The 15,555-nt window shown below is 57.2% G+C and overlaps 2 protein-coding genes and 2 non-coding genes across 4 annotated transcripts; 2 read left to right on the forward strand and 2 right to left on the reverse strand.

Moving 5' to 3' along the window:
- The first annotated feature begins 179 nt into the window (after window positions 1-179).
- On the forward strand, window positions 180-8,233 carry NDUFS7 (NADH:ubiquinone oxidoreductase core subunit S7). The gene is made up of 9 exons (XM_055553233.1): window positions 180-234; window positions 1,956-2,132; window positions 3,755-3,788; window positions 4,686-4,754; window positions 5,135-5,252; window positions 6,717-6,896; window positions 6,981-7,027; window positions 7,488-7,576; window positions 8,070-8,233. The coding sequence occupies exons 1-9, from the start codon at window positions 195-197 to the stop codon at window positions 8,165-8,167; spliced, it is 852 nt and encodes a 283-aa protein (XP_055409208.1). The 5' UTR covers window positions 180-194; the 3' UTR covers window positions 8,168-8,233.
- On the reverse strand, window positions 1,576-1,648 carry TRNAF-GAA (transfer RNA phenylalanine (anticodon GAA)). The gene has a single exon. It is a non-coding gene; the product is annotated as a tRNA-Phe (tRNA).
- On the forward strand, window positions 1,781-1,854 carry TRNAN-GUU (transfer RNA asparagine (anticodon GUU)). Its single transcript has one exon. It is a non-coding gene; the product is annotated as a tRNA-Asn (tRNA).
- A 417-nt stretch (window positions 8,234-8,650) lies between the features above and the next one.
- Window positions 8,651-11,672, reverse strand: GAMT (guanidinoacetate N-methyltransferase). Its single transcript, XM_055553245.1, has 6 exons — window positions 11,428-11,672; window positions 10,313-10,458; window positions 10,134-10,197; window positions 9,785-9,852; window positions 9,471-9,581; window positions 8,651-8,993 (listed from the first exon to the last, which is right to left on the reverse strand). The coding sequence occupies exons 1-6, from the start codon at window positions 11,606-11,608 to the stop codon at window positions 8,853-8,855; spliced, it is 711 nt and encodes a 236-aa protein (XP_055409220.1). The 5' UTR covers window positions 11,609-11,672; the 3' UTR covers window positions 8,651-8,852.
- Window positions 11,673-15,555: the final 3,883 nt, after the last annotated feature.

Genomic DNA, 15,555 nt, shown 5'->3' on the forward strand with positions numbered 1-15,555 from the left:
TGCATCAGCAGTGAAACCGGCCCCTGCTGTCCAGAAACTACATTCTCCTGTGCGCCACTCTGTGGTCTCAGATCTCCGTCTGGAGCTGCACCATCTGAAGGCTTGGGTGGGGCTAGGGGCTCGGCTCCCAGGTGCCTGGCTCACAGGACTAGGACGTGAGGAGAAAACGAGCTCTTAAAAGCTGTGACGTGATCATGGTGGCGATGTATCCACATTGGTTCCTGAATCGTGAACGTGAGTGTAAGATGTTAGCAATAGGGGACACTGGGTGTTGAGCATAGCAAGCTCTGTACTATGTTCACAACTTTTCTCTGAATCAACAGTTTATTTATTTAGGGCTGTGCTGGGTCGTCTTTGCTGTGTGTGCTTTTCTCTAGTTTCGGAAGCAGGGACTACTATAATTGCAATGTGTGGTCTTATCACTGCAGTGACTTTTGCTGCTGAGCACAGGCTTTAGGGCCCCCTATGTCAGTAGTTGTGGCTCTCGGGTGCTAGAACACAGGCTCAATAGCTGTAGCACAAGGGCTTAGTTGCTCCAGGGCATGTGGGATCTGCATGGACCAGGGATTGAACCCGTAACAACTGCATTGACAAATTCTTTACCAATGAGCCACCAGAGAAGCCTCCCGCTCCCCCCGCCCCCCACCCCGCCCACCACCACCACCTTAAAATTTTTTGTTTTTGTTTTTGGCTGTGCTGGGTCTTCATTTTTTAAATTAATTATTTGGGTTTATTTAAAATTTTAAAACAAAAATCCAGCTCCACAGCCTGGCCAGTCGTGGGAACTGAGGACTTGTAGGGTTCCCCTCGGCCCCACCTGCTCTTTACTCCTGCATGTGCTGGAGATGGATGGTGAGGGCGGCCAAATCCCACCTGCCCCTGCCCGGACCTCTATCGCCAGGCTCCCCGACACACCTGGGCTGGTCCTCGCCCGCCAGGAGGAGCCCTGCTGCTCACCTGAGTTCCCCCGTTTAAGAGTCAGTTTCCCTATACGTAAAATGGGTAGAACAGGTGCCCCACAGGATTGTCACAATTAAACCACATAGGAGGGACTTCCCTGGCAGTCCACAGATAGAGTCTGCCTGCTAATGCAGGAGTCACGGGTTGGCTCCCTAGTCAGGAAGATCCCACATGCGTTGGAGCAACGAAGCCCCTGCGACACAACTACTGTCCCGCTCTGCGAAAACAGAGAAAAGCCTGTGCAGCAGCAGACTCAATGAAGCCAAATATAAATACTTAACTTTAAACACACACACACACACACACACACACACACACACACACACACATCGGAGACAAAGGTGTTTTTGCAAACTCCCTTTTGCCGCTCTTGGTGTTTAGCAGTGTTTCTTTTTACAATTAGCATTCGTTCTAATCCTACCACTTAAAATACATTGGAAATCGAGGTAGAAGAGGGCGGTGTTTTGGGGCTGGATTCACAGTTTTGGGGATTGGCGGGGCGAGTTTGAGGCCTTTTTCCATTCAAGCCCTCCCGCGTTGGCATAAGCCAATGTCAACATCCACACATCAGCTCTGAGTCAAAGAGAAGGATGATGCTAGCAGCGCCAAAACTTTTGCCGAAACCCGGGATCGAACCAGGGACCTTTAGATCTTCAGTCTAACGCTCTCCCAACTGAGCTATTTCGGCTGGATAGCAGGGGCCCTCCTCGCCTCCTGACTCCGCCCCGCTCTGTGCGGCTCGCACGCAAACGTAGCTCGGGCTGCCCATGCGGGCCGCGCATGCCTCGTAGGGTCGCGCCTGCAACTCAGCCACAACGCCGTCTCTGTGGCGCAATCGGTTAGCGCGTTCGGCTGTTAACCGAAAGGTTGGTGGTTCGAGCCCACCCAGGGACGGAGCTCGCACTTTTTGCTTCCCCGGGTAAGAAGAGAGTGGGCTACCCTCTTCCTTTTGCCAAGACTCTCCGCCCACGCCTCTGTGTTCTATTTCCGCGCAGGGTGTCGGAGTCGGGCGGCGGTGGGGCGTCCACAGAGGCGGAACGTCCCCACCCGAGTTCCGGTTTTTCCGCACCAGCCGAGCCGCTTTGGGCGACGGCCCGGGGCATCCGGAGCGCTACAGAGGACGGACCGTAGAGGTTGTCTGAAGGCCGAGGCCAAGATGGCGGCGCTGGCGGGTGAGCGGGCCGGGGTGGCGGGGTCGGGGTTTAGGTCGCTCCGGGAGCCTTTACCCTCAGCCGCTCGGGCAAGCGGAGGCCGAGGGTGATGCAGGCTGCCATCTTTGAGAGGAATTGCAGGCGGGGGCAGAAGGGGCCCACATTTGGCCCGGGATCCTGCCCCTGAAATTCCCGGGAAGAGGCGGCGCTGGTGGGTACGGCCCTGACAGGGAGAAAAGTGAGGCCCACAGAGAGGCTGGGACCCCCTGGAGGTCACGCGGCCTGGCAGGGCTGGAACGCGACCCAGGGCAGCCTGCCACCCTGGGAAGGGGTCGGTCACCCGCTGAGCAGGCGTCCTAACCCTGGCTGCTCCAGGGCCCTTTCCTCCTCCGATTAGCGATTAAGCGCCTAGGATGGATTCCCAGGATTGTAAAGAAAAGTGGGACAGCTCTCAAGATATTGTCTGGGAACCAGGGATCTGTTCTCAGTCCGGGTGCTTCATTAGTCATGCCTGGAATGTCAGGGTCTAGTGGCGGGTCTACCAACTGCTGTGTCCTTGAAGGAATGGAGTGGGCACGTTCCTTTACACAGGGTTGGCAGCAGTCCCTGTGGCGTAGTTAAGAAACCACTGTCATTTCTGTTGGTGAAATGCCTGCATCCTGCTAGTACTGCTGTAGTTTGGGCTATACTAAGGAAAGGCCAAATTTTTAGTAAGACGTGGGTGACCATAAAATGGGTGTTTTTCCTTCCCGTGCAAGTTTGCCGGCCTTCTGAATCCTTACCAGCAGCCTCTTGCTAAGTCTGGACCAGAGGTTGGAATTCCCTCACCTTGGAGGTGAAGGGCATTTACTGTGCTGTGAGCTTACCCAAAACCCTAACTAAGGTCAGGTTAGGGGGCTGAGGCTGAGACAGAGGCAGCTCACACAGGAGTCTGGAGTTGCCCAGCTTCTGGGACTCCGGAACTCCCAGCCCAGGGCCTGGAGCCTCGCTGAAGTCTGTGGATATGTTAACTTGACACACACCTGTCAGTCTGAGTCAAGACCGTGACAGACACTAAGGGAAGCCAGGGAGGCCATCGCTGGGGCAGGCAGGCACCATACAAGAACATGCAGATGTGGCAGGATCAGGAGGGCCTAGGAAGCTAGTGTAGACCCAGGCAGTTGAGCTGAAACCCACAAGAAGGGCCAAGTGCTCCAGGCAGAGAGCATGGCAAGTGCAAGGCCCTGAGGTAGGTGGGACACTGATGTGCCTGAGCAAAGGAGCACTGGCCTCCAGTGTGGGCTGTGTCATTGGAAACAGAGGAATGACACTGGACACTGTCTGGTGTCTGCTTCATATTCTGAAAGATGGCTTTTTTGGGGGGGGGCTATACCTCACAGCTTGCAGAATCTTAGTTCCCTGACCAGGGATCATACCCGGGCCCCTTGCAGTGGAAGCACGGAGTCCTGACCCCTCGACCACCAGGGAAGTCCCCTGAAAGACCGCTCTGTACCAAACATTTGTTAAATGGAGTCTAGATAGACTGAGGGTGAGAGAGAGGGGGTGCTAGGTCCTGGCAGGCAAATGCCTAGCTGGACACTCCCAGCCAGTGTGGCCTGATGCTGCCTCAGCTCACTGCCTCCACCCTGTGGTTCTCTCTGCAGCTCCCCGCCTGCTCCACCCGATCCTTGCTGTGCGGTGAGTGCCTGCCTTGGGCTCTGATCCTGACCCTTTACCCACAGCAGTGAGGCCCTGGCCGGGAGGGGCTTAGACGGAGCCATTAGGGTGCCTCAGACTTGGGAGGGCCCTCCAGCAGCGCCAGGTTGGGGGTCGCCTGCCTGGCCTGCAGACCCATGTCTCCCTGCCCTCGTGCCCTCAACTCAGCCATTACCTGGCACTGGAAGGCTTCTGGTGCATTTGCTCAGGCAGCAGCCCTGTGCAAACCTCCTTGGGACGGGAATGCAGGTGGCTGCCAGGCCCTTGGTGCAGACAAAGCCCAGAAATCCAGCCCCAGCCCCAAGCTTTCAGGGACACAGCAGATCTCAGGGGAGGGTCTTCTTCTTCCTTTTTTTTTTTTAACACCAAAAACATTTTGTTTTGGGTTGCAGCTGATTAACAATGTTGTGATAGTTCCAGTGAAGAGACTCAGTCATATATATACATGTATCCATTCTCCCCCAAACCCCAGGGAGGGTCTTCTTAATGGAGGGGAGTTGGGGGCCCTGAGGACGGCGTGGATTTGGGCTGATTTTATTTTGATAGGCTTTTCCCCTAGGAATAAAATAGATAATGCAAAGCAAAGGGAAAATGGGAAAACAAGGAAAATTTCAGATGCAGAGCAGGCACTCTCTAGACCAGGGATCAGCAGATTTGTTTCCGGAAAGGGCCAGATAGTGAACATTTTCGGCTCTTTAAAAACTGCCACAGCCACCAAGAAAGTGAATGGGCATGGCTGTGTGTCAGTAAAACTTAATTTACAAAAAACAGGTGGAGGGCTATATTTGGCCCCTGGTCAGTCCCCCCACGCTGGTCCCAGGGTGACCCTGTCAGCAGGCACCCTGGGCTCCCTGTCATGTGTGATCCATCTCCTGACAGCTCTGGCATGGGTGCCGCTCTGCAGGTGCGAGGGGTCCATTCCAGCATGGCTGCTGACAGCCCGAGCAGGTGAGGCCGGCCTTTCCAGGAGCTATCCCCCAAGCCACCACCCGCCCCCCCCCCCCCCACTGGCACAGCAGTGGCCCATGGCAACCCTGGGGCCCTCCCACCACCCAGTGGGGCAATGCCAGGGATCCTTGCCCTCAGAGTCCTGCCCAGCCCCCTCCTGCACATCCAGGCTGATGGCTGCACATGTCCAGACCAGGAGCTTCCTGACAAGAGTGTGTCAGCCAAACCCGTTTTCCAGATAAGGAGACCAAGTCCCTGAGAGGACAAGGTCTCACTGGGACTGTAGCAAGGCATGTCCTGCCCCAGGCCTGGGCAGCAGGTGGGGGCAGAGGGGGCGCCTGCCTGGCTGACGCCTCCCCATGCCATGTGTCCATGCCCAGTACTCAGCCCGCCGTATCCCAGGCCAGAGCCGTGGTCCCCAAACCTGCCGCACTTCCCAGCAGCCGGGGCGAGTATGTGGTGGCCAAGCTGGACGACCTCATCAACTGGGCACGCCGGGTGAGCCCCTCCCTGTCTCTGTCCCTCAGGGCCCTGCTGCCAAGTGGCCACAGAGTGGGCCAGGCCCCTCTGTGTGGAGATCTGAGGCTCTGATTCTCAGGATCTCTGCCCTTCCCCTGCCACCTCCCAGAGAGAATGACCTACCTCCTTCCTGTCCTTCTGTCTTCTGTTCCTCTCTTTGCTCTTTTAATGTAAAGCCCATGTTTTTAACTGGAAATGGGCATGAAAACAGTAGCTCCTTCCCAGCAGGTATCCTAACTTCCACCCACCCCCCATGTTGGCCTTGGGACAGTCTGGGTATCCTTGTGCTCATCTGTGTCTCCTTAAGACACATTTCTCTGTCCTAGGACAGGGGCTCCTTTCAGTGCCCCTAGGGCGCCCCCCTGGGGAACAGGCCCCCATTGATGGTGCTGTACAGTGTCCAGGCAGTGAGCGCCCGTCCAGACCCGCTGCTCCAGGGTGGCCATGTCATTGTGGCCAGGCACTGTGGAGTCGGCCACTGTGGGCACTGCTCGGGTACCCTGCCATGTTGGGCTGCCCTTGCTCTCTGGATGGCCCAAGCTCTGTCACCTGAATTAGCACATCTGCAGGGCAGCAGGGACCTTGGCCAGATCCCCAGATGGACACAGACAAGCAGAGAGAACATCTGGGGTGGTGGGGGGCAGGGGGTGGTGAGAATCAGACACTACAAGTCGGAGGGAAGTCAGGGTGCATCCAGGAGGGCTTCCTGGAGGAGTTAGCCCTTTGAGTTCAGGCACTGTTGGGAACAAGGCCCTGCAGGGGCTTGGTCGCAGGCTCTAAATCTGTGCCAGGAGTGATCACTGGGCACCCAGAGCAGCATGTGCCATGTTGGAGACCAGATTTAGGGGAGACTCCAGTACTCTTGCCTGGAAAATCCCATGGATGGAGGAGCCTGGTAGGCTGCAGTCCATGGGGTCGCTAAGAGTCGGACACGACTGAGCGACTTCACTTTTCACTTTTCACTTTCATGCATTGGAGAAGGAAATGGCAACCCACTCCAGTGTTCTTGCCTGGAGAATCCCAGGGACAGTGGAGCCTGGTGGGCTGCTATCTATGGGGTCGCACAGAGTCAGACATGACTGAAGCAACTTAGCAGCAGCAGCAGCAGGGGTTGTGTGCACTGTATCATTAAAACTATTTGCAGTTGGTTTTAGGGCTTTTCTGTTTTTCTTTTTGGTAACGTGGCTGCAGGGAAGCATGGACCCACTGGCCAAACTCACTTTGCCCTCCTGGTGGGCAGTCCTGGACTGGAGCAGCATGCTCAGGCTGGTGACTAGCATCCAGAATGTCTTGGGGGTCTGGAGGTCATGTAGTCACTGTGGGCTAAGGGGTCATCTTTGAAGAAAGGCTAGGCATCTGGATTTTTCTTTGTGAAATCACCCAGTTTCTTTAAAAACGGTGGGCCCCTCAGTCTGGTCACTGGCCACCTACCCTGCCCTGCAGAGCTCGCTGTGGCCCATGACCTTTGGCCTGGCCTGCTGTGCCGTGGAGATGATGCACATGGCGGCGCCCCGCTATGACATGGACCGCTTTGGCGTGGTCTTCCGTGCCAGCCCACGCCAGTCCGACGTGATGATCGTGGCTGGGACGCTCACCAACAAGATGGCCCCTGCACTCCGCAAGGTGGGCCCAGCCCCAAGGCTCACCCTTACTCCCTGTCCCCCACCCCCCAGCCTTGAGCTGCACACAGACCCCTGTCTCTTCCAGGTCTACGACCAGATGCCGGAGCCCCGCTATGTCGTATCCATGGGGAGGTGAGTGCCCAGTGGGGCAGGGTCGGATGACAGACATGCCAGTGACACACTGGCCTCTCTCCTGTCTCCTTTCTGTGCTGCCTTCTCACTGGGGTCATCCAGAATGTCCCCTTCTGCCCGTGACAGTCGTGCCCCCACCCCAGCAGCCTGTCCAGTTCCTGTCTGTGTCTGCAGTAGGACCATAGGAGGGACGTCCTGCTCTGGGGGGGCTGCAGCCTTCTCCCCATCTGGCCAGCTCCTATTTCTCCATGCCATTAAAGGCTGTGTAGTCATCTAATTTCTTGGTGGAGGTGGAATTCACATACTATAAAGTTCACCCTTTCAAAGTGGGGTTTGGCACATTTACAGTTTTGTGTACCCATCATATCTATGGAAGAGGTGTGGGTTGGGGGTTGGGAGAGGGGAGAGAGGTGGCCACGGTGGTGGGAAAGGCCCTCACAGCCCCGCCTCCCACCCCCAGCTGTGCCAACGGAGGTGGCTACTACCACTACTCCTACTCAGTGGTGCGGGGCTGCGACCGCATCGTTCCAGTGGACATCTACGTCCCAGGTGAGCCCCTCTGGGTGCACAGAACCCCCTCTTCCCCCACTGAGAGGGCTCGCCCTGTGAAGCATGAGCAGACCCAGGGTCCCAGAAGAGTGACACCTCAGCCTTTGCCCTCGTTGTCCCTCCCCAGCTGTGTATCTTTGACTTTACCCGGATTCAGCTCGCTCCAGTCTGCCCCCACCTCTTTGCAAGGGTCCTGGGGAGCGGGGCAGTGTGGCCTGGGTGTCAGCAGGCTGCCCATACTTGTCTCCTGGGTCCCGAGCCAGGTCACGTGGGGGTAAGGAACGTGGACAGGGCAGCTCACCTGGGCGGGGCCCTCCCGGCCTTCCCCCACCCACGTCTTGGCCTGGAGGTCCAGTCCTGGGTTCATTCCGTCTGTCTGGCTGGCGGACCCCGAGGGTGGCCCCGCCCACCTGCCCTCCCTCAAGCCCATCCCAACTGGCATTGGGTGGAGGGGTCAGGAGCTTGAGGCACCGCTTGCACCGCTCCTCTCTAGGCTGCCCGCCTACGGCCGAGGCCCTGCTCTATGGCATTCTGCAGCTGCAGAAGAAGATCAAACGGGAAAAGAGGTTGCGGATCTGGTACCGCAGGTAGTGCTGGCGCCCGGCCGCCCTGAGCATCGTCCTCCCAAGAGGCGGTCAATAAACCCGATCAACCCTCCCTGCGCTCCCGCCCAGCGTGCTCTGTGGGCCGGGGCTGGGGAGGGCGGGGCGGAGAGGGGAACCTTGCTCTCGTGTGGGGGAAGTTGAGACGCTGGGAGGGCGTCGAGTGAGAAGCAACAGGATGACGGTAGAGTTGGGGTGCAACCTGACTGGGTGGGACCAGAGGGTCTGGATCTTGGGGCTGCCACCCTGTGTGGCCCTGACCTAGTTTTGCCTCTTCTGAGGACCCTAGGTGCCTACCAGCGGGAGGGCGGGAGGGGGGCCATCGGTGATTGATTGTCAATGTCTGCTGAGGGCGGGACGGGAGATCGGAAACTAGTGGGGAATGGCCACCGGCTCCAAAAAGCCCTTGTAGCAGATTTCTTTCCTTTTACCATTCTTTGGAGAGGCAGGAAAAGTAAAAGCAAACACACACTTGTGTCCCACTGCTGATGGGCCAGACCAGCATTAGCGTTTATTTCATCCCCAGGTCCTCTGGCAGGGGTAGGGAGGCTGGCGTGGGTCTGGACCAGGGCTGAGGGTTGGAGCCCTCAATTCCGGTCACAAAGGTACTGAGTAGGGGTAGGGGTTCCCGAAACCCAGGGCCCCCAGGCGGCGTGGGCAGCTGGCCCTTGGGCTCAGTGCTTGGTGACCAGGGGCGTGATCATCCGCGGGAAGGCGTAGTAGCGGCAGTCGGCTGGTGGGACCAGCTCCAAGACCTGTGTGCGGATGTTATCCCGCCGGAAGCCCGCCTCCAGCAGGGCCGGCACCTGGGTCTCCTGGCCAGAGGGAGGCGCCACGTCACAGGGAGTGGCGAGCAGGGGTGACGCTCTGCAGCCCACCCCTCTGCCAGGTACCCTGGGGGCTAGGTGGGGTCAGAGGCCTGGGTGTGGGTGTCTCCAGGTGTTCAAACACCACTTCCAGGCTGTTAGGGGGTATGGCCTAGTACGTCCTTGCAGATAGAGGAAATCAAGTGGGCAAAGGCCTGAGACAAAGGTGGCCAGACCAATAAAGAGAAGCCTGGGTGCAGGAGGGCAGAGGGAGGGGTGCGGGGACTCTGGGCTGCATCCCTGTATCCCCAGGGCCTGGGGGAGCCACCAGATGTCAGCATGGAGAGACTGATCTCTCCTGATGTACAGGTGGGCGCTGAGTCCACTGAGGAGATCAGCCCATAGGGCTGGCGGAAGCCAGGGACCCTCCCCAGATCACAGCTGTCTCCCCACCCAGAGTCACTTCCCAGGATGGGGGTGGGGCACCTCAAACATGGTGGTGATGTCTGAATACTTGGTCTTCATTAGCTCTCCCCAGGAGGTGAGGTTACAGTAGGTGAGGACACCCCCTGGCTTCAGCAGGCGGAAGGCATGGTCCTGGGGGTGGGGGTGGGGGTGAACAGTGGTCAGGAAGGGATGTGAGGGTGGGCAGAGGTGTTCCCAGCGGACCTCCCACCTCCTGGCAGGTCAGGGGAATAGTGGAAGGAGAGGTGACCCCTGCATGGACAGCAGGTGCCCCCCACAGGGCTGGCCCTCCATCCTGTGGCTGGCAGCCCACATTCCACCATCAGTGGCCCTACCCGAATGAAGTTGAACTGGTGAGTGTGCCAGGTCTCCTCCGACAGCGGGTATGTATCGTACAGGATCCCTGTGTGGGAGGATGGAAGTCACATGGTTGGGGAGGCAGCCTCACCAGGCAGGGCTGCCAGTGGGAGCCTTGGGGAGGCCCCAAGTGCCATGGCCACTTCTACGCATCATGTCTCTTCCATCCTTGAGGTATATGCGCACCTGCATGCAGGCTCCTGGACGTGCATCCGTCCGTGCCTGCCTCTTGGCTCTATGCCCTAGTGAAACATCAAGGCTTCAAAAGCAGGCAGAGGGGCTGGCAGGCCCTGCAGAGCAACCCCCCCAGCTCCCAGAGCCCCTCACCATCAAAGTGACTGTCTGGCAGGGTGGGTGCCACCTCCTCCCACAGGCCTTTCAAGGGGACCACCTTGGGGCAGAGGAGAAAAAGAAGGCTAGGTCAGAGGGGGCCCAGAACTCCATCTGTTACAAGGGAGGGGGCAGGGCCTTCACCCTGAAGACGGGCCAAGGGCAGAGAAAGGTACCTTGTGTGGCTGCTGCAGGGCCCAATCCTGGAGCCGCTGGAAGACGCCCTCGTTGCACTCAATAATCCAGTGCTCCTCAATGGGAGCCTCCTGCACCTTTGTGGCTGCGATGGCCATGCCGAAGCCCACTTCTAGCACCCGGCCCCCTAGGCAGACAGAGAGCCCAGGTGTTACCCGCAGGGTGGGGCTGGTGAGGCTACCTGGAGGAGGGGGCACGGCTTTGGTGGGGAGAAACACTTGCCACAAGGACCGGGCAGCACAGCAGAGCAGAGGTGGGACAGAATACAGCAGCTCTGAGAGGGAACAGCGTGGGCCCGGGCCAGTAGCCAGGGAGGGTGGCCTGCCAGGGAAGCCATGGACAACGACTACTGTGCTGGCCAGGCCAGGGAGCAGGGCAGACCCTGGACCTTGAGCCCTGGCCCAGGCTGTTTACTCTGAGGTTGCTTATCTGCCGATTTGGGCAGTCTGCAGCCCCGCAACAGTGAAGTCAACAAAGGACAAGGAAGAACCAGGATTCAAGGCCCAGGCCTGGAACAGACGGGGGCGGGGATTGATCCCCTTTGGGTCAAAGACGGAAGCAGAGAGAAATACCCTAACCAGGCAGGGACGCTGGCTGTGCACATTTGGTAGATGGGGACACAGAGGCCCCGAGGTGGCACGCACAGCCTCTGGGGTCGTGGGGATCCCTCAGCACCCCACGGGCTCTGACACCTGGTGCAGGGCCACCTCCAACAGCTGTCTCCTGGCCTTAGCTTTCCCGGAGCTATTCTTAGCTGAGGCGGGCCTCCCGCGACTCCTAGGCAGAAGTCCCCACGTGGGCTTGGGCAGCACCTCGCCAGGCTGCTATTCCCCGTCCTCAGCCTCGTGCGGGGTTGGGGGGAGGGGGGGAGGGGCGCTGAGTTCCGCGTCTGAGGACCCATCCCCGAGTCGGGGCGTCAGTGCTCCTGGAGAGGGCGTTCCGGGTACTCAAGGCGCCCGGAGCGCCCCCAGGACACCACCACTGCCCTTGCGAGCGGCCCCACATTCCGGGCGAGGAAAGAAGGCGCACAGAGACTCCGCCGCGTCGCCGGAGAACGGGCTGGCCTCGGTCGGCCCCGCTCGCCGGGCCGGGCTACCTCTGGAGGTGGCGGCGGCCGCCAGCGCGTGCATGTAGGGGGTCTCCCAGCGCTCCATCACCGGCTTGCCCAGGATCTGCAGGTGCGTGTCCGACGCGTCGTAGGCCGCGGGCGCAGCCCGCCACGCGGGGCTGCAGTTCTCGCCGGGCGCGAAGATAGGGGTCGCGGCGGGGGCGCTCATGCTGCGGGATAGACCGCGCACCCTGCAAACTCCAGAGTGGCAGGACCCGTCCCTGCAGGGCCTTCTGGGCAGGGGGCGGGGCGGGGCGGGGCGGATGGTGGGCGGGACGGACGGCTCAGGGCACGGGGCGCGAGCTCATTGCACGGAGGCACGAGCGGCCTCTAGCTGCCGTAGTGGAAAAGGCGGCCCTCGGTGGGTCCCGGATCCCCGCGACGGTCCCTCCTCCCGAAGCCTCCAGCGCCTGGCGGGTAGACCAGGCATTGGAGCCCTCGGGGTCCTCACCTTGTCTCTTTCCTGCCTCAAGTTTCCTCATCTGTCACCACCGACCGCATCAACATACCCCTCCTTGCTGGAATGTGAAGGTCTAAGGATTTTCCAGACAGGGTTGGACGTGCTTTAGTGTTTACAATTACTCATCCTTCAGAAGTGTTGCAGCGGCTTATTTTAGCCTCATCATTTTTATCTTATTTATTAAATTTTTCGTTTTGGGCGTGCCACATGTCTTATGGGATCTTATTTTCCTGACCAAGGATTAAAACTGGGATGCGCAGTGAAAGTGCCACCAAGTCCCAACCATAGGACCACCAGGGAGTTCCCTTATCCCTCCTCACTTTACAGGTGGGGAAACTAATGCTCCACAGGCAAAGCTGGCAACCTCACAGCTGTGAGTGCAGGGGTGCGGGGACCCAGAACAAACCCTGACCACCATTCCTGAGCTCAGATCACTCCCCCACGCCACCTGAGACCCCACAGGCCTGATGAGCAGCTCAGGGCGCAGAGGCCTCCAGCGCTGGGCCTGAAACACCCACCCCAGCAGTCAGGAGTTGCCAGATCCTCCTCCCTAGGACAGTGGGCAGGACAGCCCACCCCTGCTGTCTCGCCCCAGGGCAGCCTGGGAGTCAGCTATGTCCTCTGTCTGCCATGCTGGGATCCGGCCCCAAGTGGAGCTGGGATGTCCTCCAGGCTGTTCCTTTTCCTGTCTGCACACAGGGGCCCCCGGGTGTGAGTCTGGAACACTCCATCCCTGCCAAACCTTTTGCACATCCCAGTGAACATGTGGGAAAACTGAGGCCCAGAGAGGCTGAGGTCTGAACAAAGATCCATACAGCCAAAGCTATGGTTTTCCCAGTAGTCAAGTACAGTTGTGAGAGTTGAACCATAAAGAAGGCTGAGTGCGGAAGAACTGATGCTTTTGAACTATAGTGCTGGAGAAGTCTCTTGAGAGTCCTTTGAATTGCAATAAGATCAAACCAGTCAATCCTAAAGGAAATCAATCCTGAATATTCATTGGAAGGGCTAATGCTGAAGCTCCCATACTTTGGCCACCAAAGAGCTGACTCATTGGAAAAAATCCTGATGCTGGGAAAGATTGAAGGCAAGAGAAGAGAGCGACAGAGAATGAGACTGTTAGATAACATCATCGACTCAATGGACATGAATCTGAGCAAACTGTGGGAAATGAGGACAGGGAGCCTGGCGTGATGCAATCCATGGGGTCACAGAAAGTCGGACATGACAGCGAATGAACAACAACAAGCCACGCCCTTCTGTGTCCGCCTCTGAATGGCTGTTAACAGCCCTGACCTGGCTCCAGACTCCTCCCCACAGTCCCTGCCCACCCCCTGCAGAGCTCCTATGTCCCTCCTGCCCCCAGTCCTTTGCACACACTCTTTCCTCTGCCTGGACAGCTTCTCCTCTCTCCTGGCCTGGTTGCCTTCTCTTTCTGCTTCATGGCTACAGCCACACCTCCTCTGGGAGGCACCCCCCTTCCAGGCTGAGTACAGCCCATTTGAAGCTGTTTTATCTCTGGTACCTCTCTTTGGTATTTTACTCACTGAAGGTATTTCTTTAAGGTGGTATTGTCTGTCTGACCCACCTGGTACACAGAAAGTGCTTGATTAAATCTTGGGTTACATCGGTTCTCATGTGGTCTGGATGGAAGAGACTCTCAGGAAGAGGCACGGTAAATAGATGTCCCAGGCATCAGGCACCAGGCACTAGGGCTCAGCTCACACTGCTTTTTGTCTCACATGAGTTCATATTGTCTGGTTATGGCTGTGCTGGGCACTGTGGTGGGGGCCTTGCAGGCATGCACCCCAGTATCCTTAAGCCACCCTTGTACACAGGAGGCATTAATGTCACCCAATTCAAGCGATGCCCCAGAATGCCCAGCCAGAAACAAGGGAAGGCAGGCTGTATTCATTAGCTATTGTTGTTGTTGTTCAGTCACAAAGTCATGTCTGATTCTCTGATCCCATGGACTATAGTCCGCCAGGCTCCTCTGTCCATGGAATTCTCCAGGCAAGAACACTGGAGTGGGTTTCCATTTCCATCTCCAAGGGATCATCCTGACCCAGGAATCGAACCCACATCTCCTGCATTGGCAGGTCTGTTCTTTACCACTGAGCTTCCAGAGAAGCCCTCTTCGCTATTGCTATATAACAGATTGCCCCAAATGTAGCTGCTTAAAGCAACCCAGTTGAGCATCTTTCTGTAGGTCAGATTCAGATGCAGCTTAGCAGGTCCTCTGCTTCACAGCCTGTGGCATGGCTGTAATTGAGATGCTGCCCAGGGCTGGGAGACTCATCTGAAACCCAGCTGGGGATGTGTCCTCTTCCAGGGTTGCTCACTGGCAGTTGGCTGCATTCAGTTCCTGGCCGCGTGGGTCTTCCTGAATTTTCACCTTGGCTTCTAGCAAGACGGAAGTCAAAACTGTTTACAGTCTGGTCACAGAAGGACATCCCCACACCCTGGCCATGTCCTATTGGTTAGAAGCCAGGTGCACAAGGGTAGGGACCCCAGGAGCCCATGAAGTAGGGGTCATTCTCAGAAGCTGCTGCCCACTCAGACCCTAAGAGGAAGCCATGGTGGCAGAGGAGGGGAGTCAAATGGTACTGTCACCTGCAGCTTTGCTGCCAGGAGATATGGAACCTCCCGTGTCTGTCTGGTCAAGCTGCCACCTACCAGTGGTTGCCAGCAAACAGCCGAGACTCCATCCCCAAGTGTGGCTGAGAGCATGGCACAACCTGGCTGGCAAGTCAGCACAGGGCTCTCTGTTCCAGCCTCAGCGGCTGGTGTCCTCTTCTCTCAGTGGAGTGACCACTCTTGCCCCGCTGATGTCTTCAAATAAACGACACATGGTGGTTCCTTGTGTCCACTTTTCTCAAGAGAGCCTAGCATGCATGCCCTGTTATCTGCATTTCGCAGACTTGGACTCAGAGAAAGAAGGTGACCATCTCGGACACAGTGAATCAGCGGCAGAGAGGATGGGAACAGGGATGTACCTGACTCCAGAATGCAGTCTTCAAAGATGTTTTAAAAGAAAGAAAATATTTATTTTCCGATTAGAAAGGTGACATCGTTGATCAAGACATTCCAACTTATAGAGTTGGCAAACTCTGGCCTGTGGGTCACATCCCCTTTCTGTGGTTTTGTTAGAGCCTCAGTAGATAAAGAATCTGCCTGCCAGTGCAGGAGACACAGGAGATGCAGGTTCAATCCCTGATGGGTGAGATACTCTAGAGAAGGGAATGGCAACCCACTCCAGTATTCTTGCCTGGGAATTCCCATGGACAGAGGAGCCTGGTGGGGTACAGTCCATGGGATCGAAAAGAGTCAAACACAACTGAGTGACTAAGCACGAAAGGATGTATATGAGCTAAAAATGTTTTTTTCACATCTTTAAATGGTTGAACGAAAATCAAAAGTATTTTGAGACACACAGAAATTATATGACAGTCACATTGGTGTGTCTGTAAATAAAGTTGATAGTCACAGTTATTTGTTTCCATATGAACTCTGATGCTTTCCGATTATAGCAGCACAGAGTCATTGCCACGGAGCTTCAGAGCCGAAAACATTTACTGTGTGGCCCTGAAGAGAAAGCTTCCCAAGCCCCCTTCCAGAGCAGCCCACAGCTCCTTCCTGGAAAATGAAAGTCATCCAGT

Source organism: Bubalus kerabau, chromosome 1, assembly GCF_029407905.1.
Source record: "Bubalus kerabau isolate K-KA32 ecotype Philippines breed swamp buffalo chromosome 1, PCC_UOA_SB_1v2, whole genome shotgun sequence".
Taxonomy (NCBI): Eukaryota; Metazoa; Chordata; class Mammalia; order Artiodactyla; family Bovidae; genus Bubalus; species Bubalus kerabau.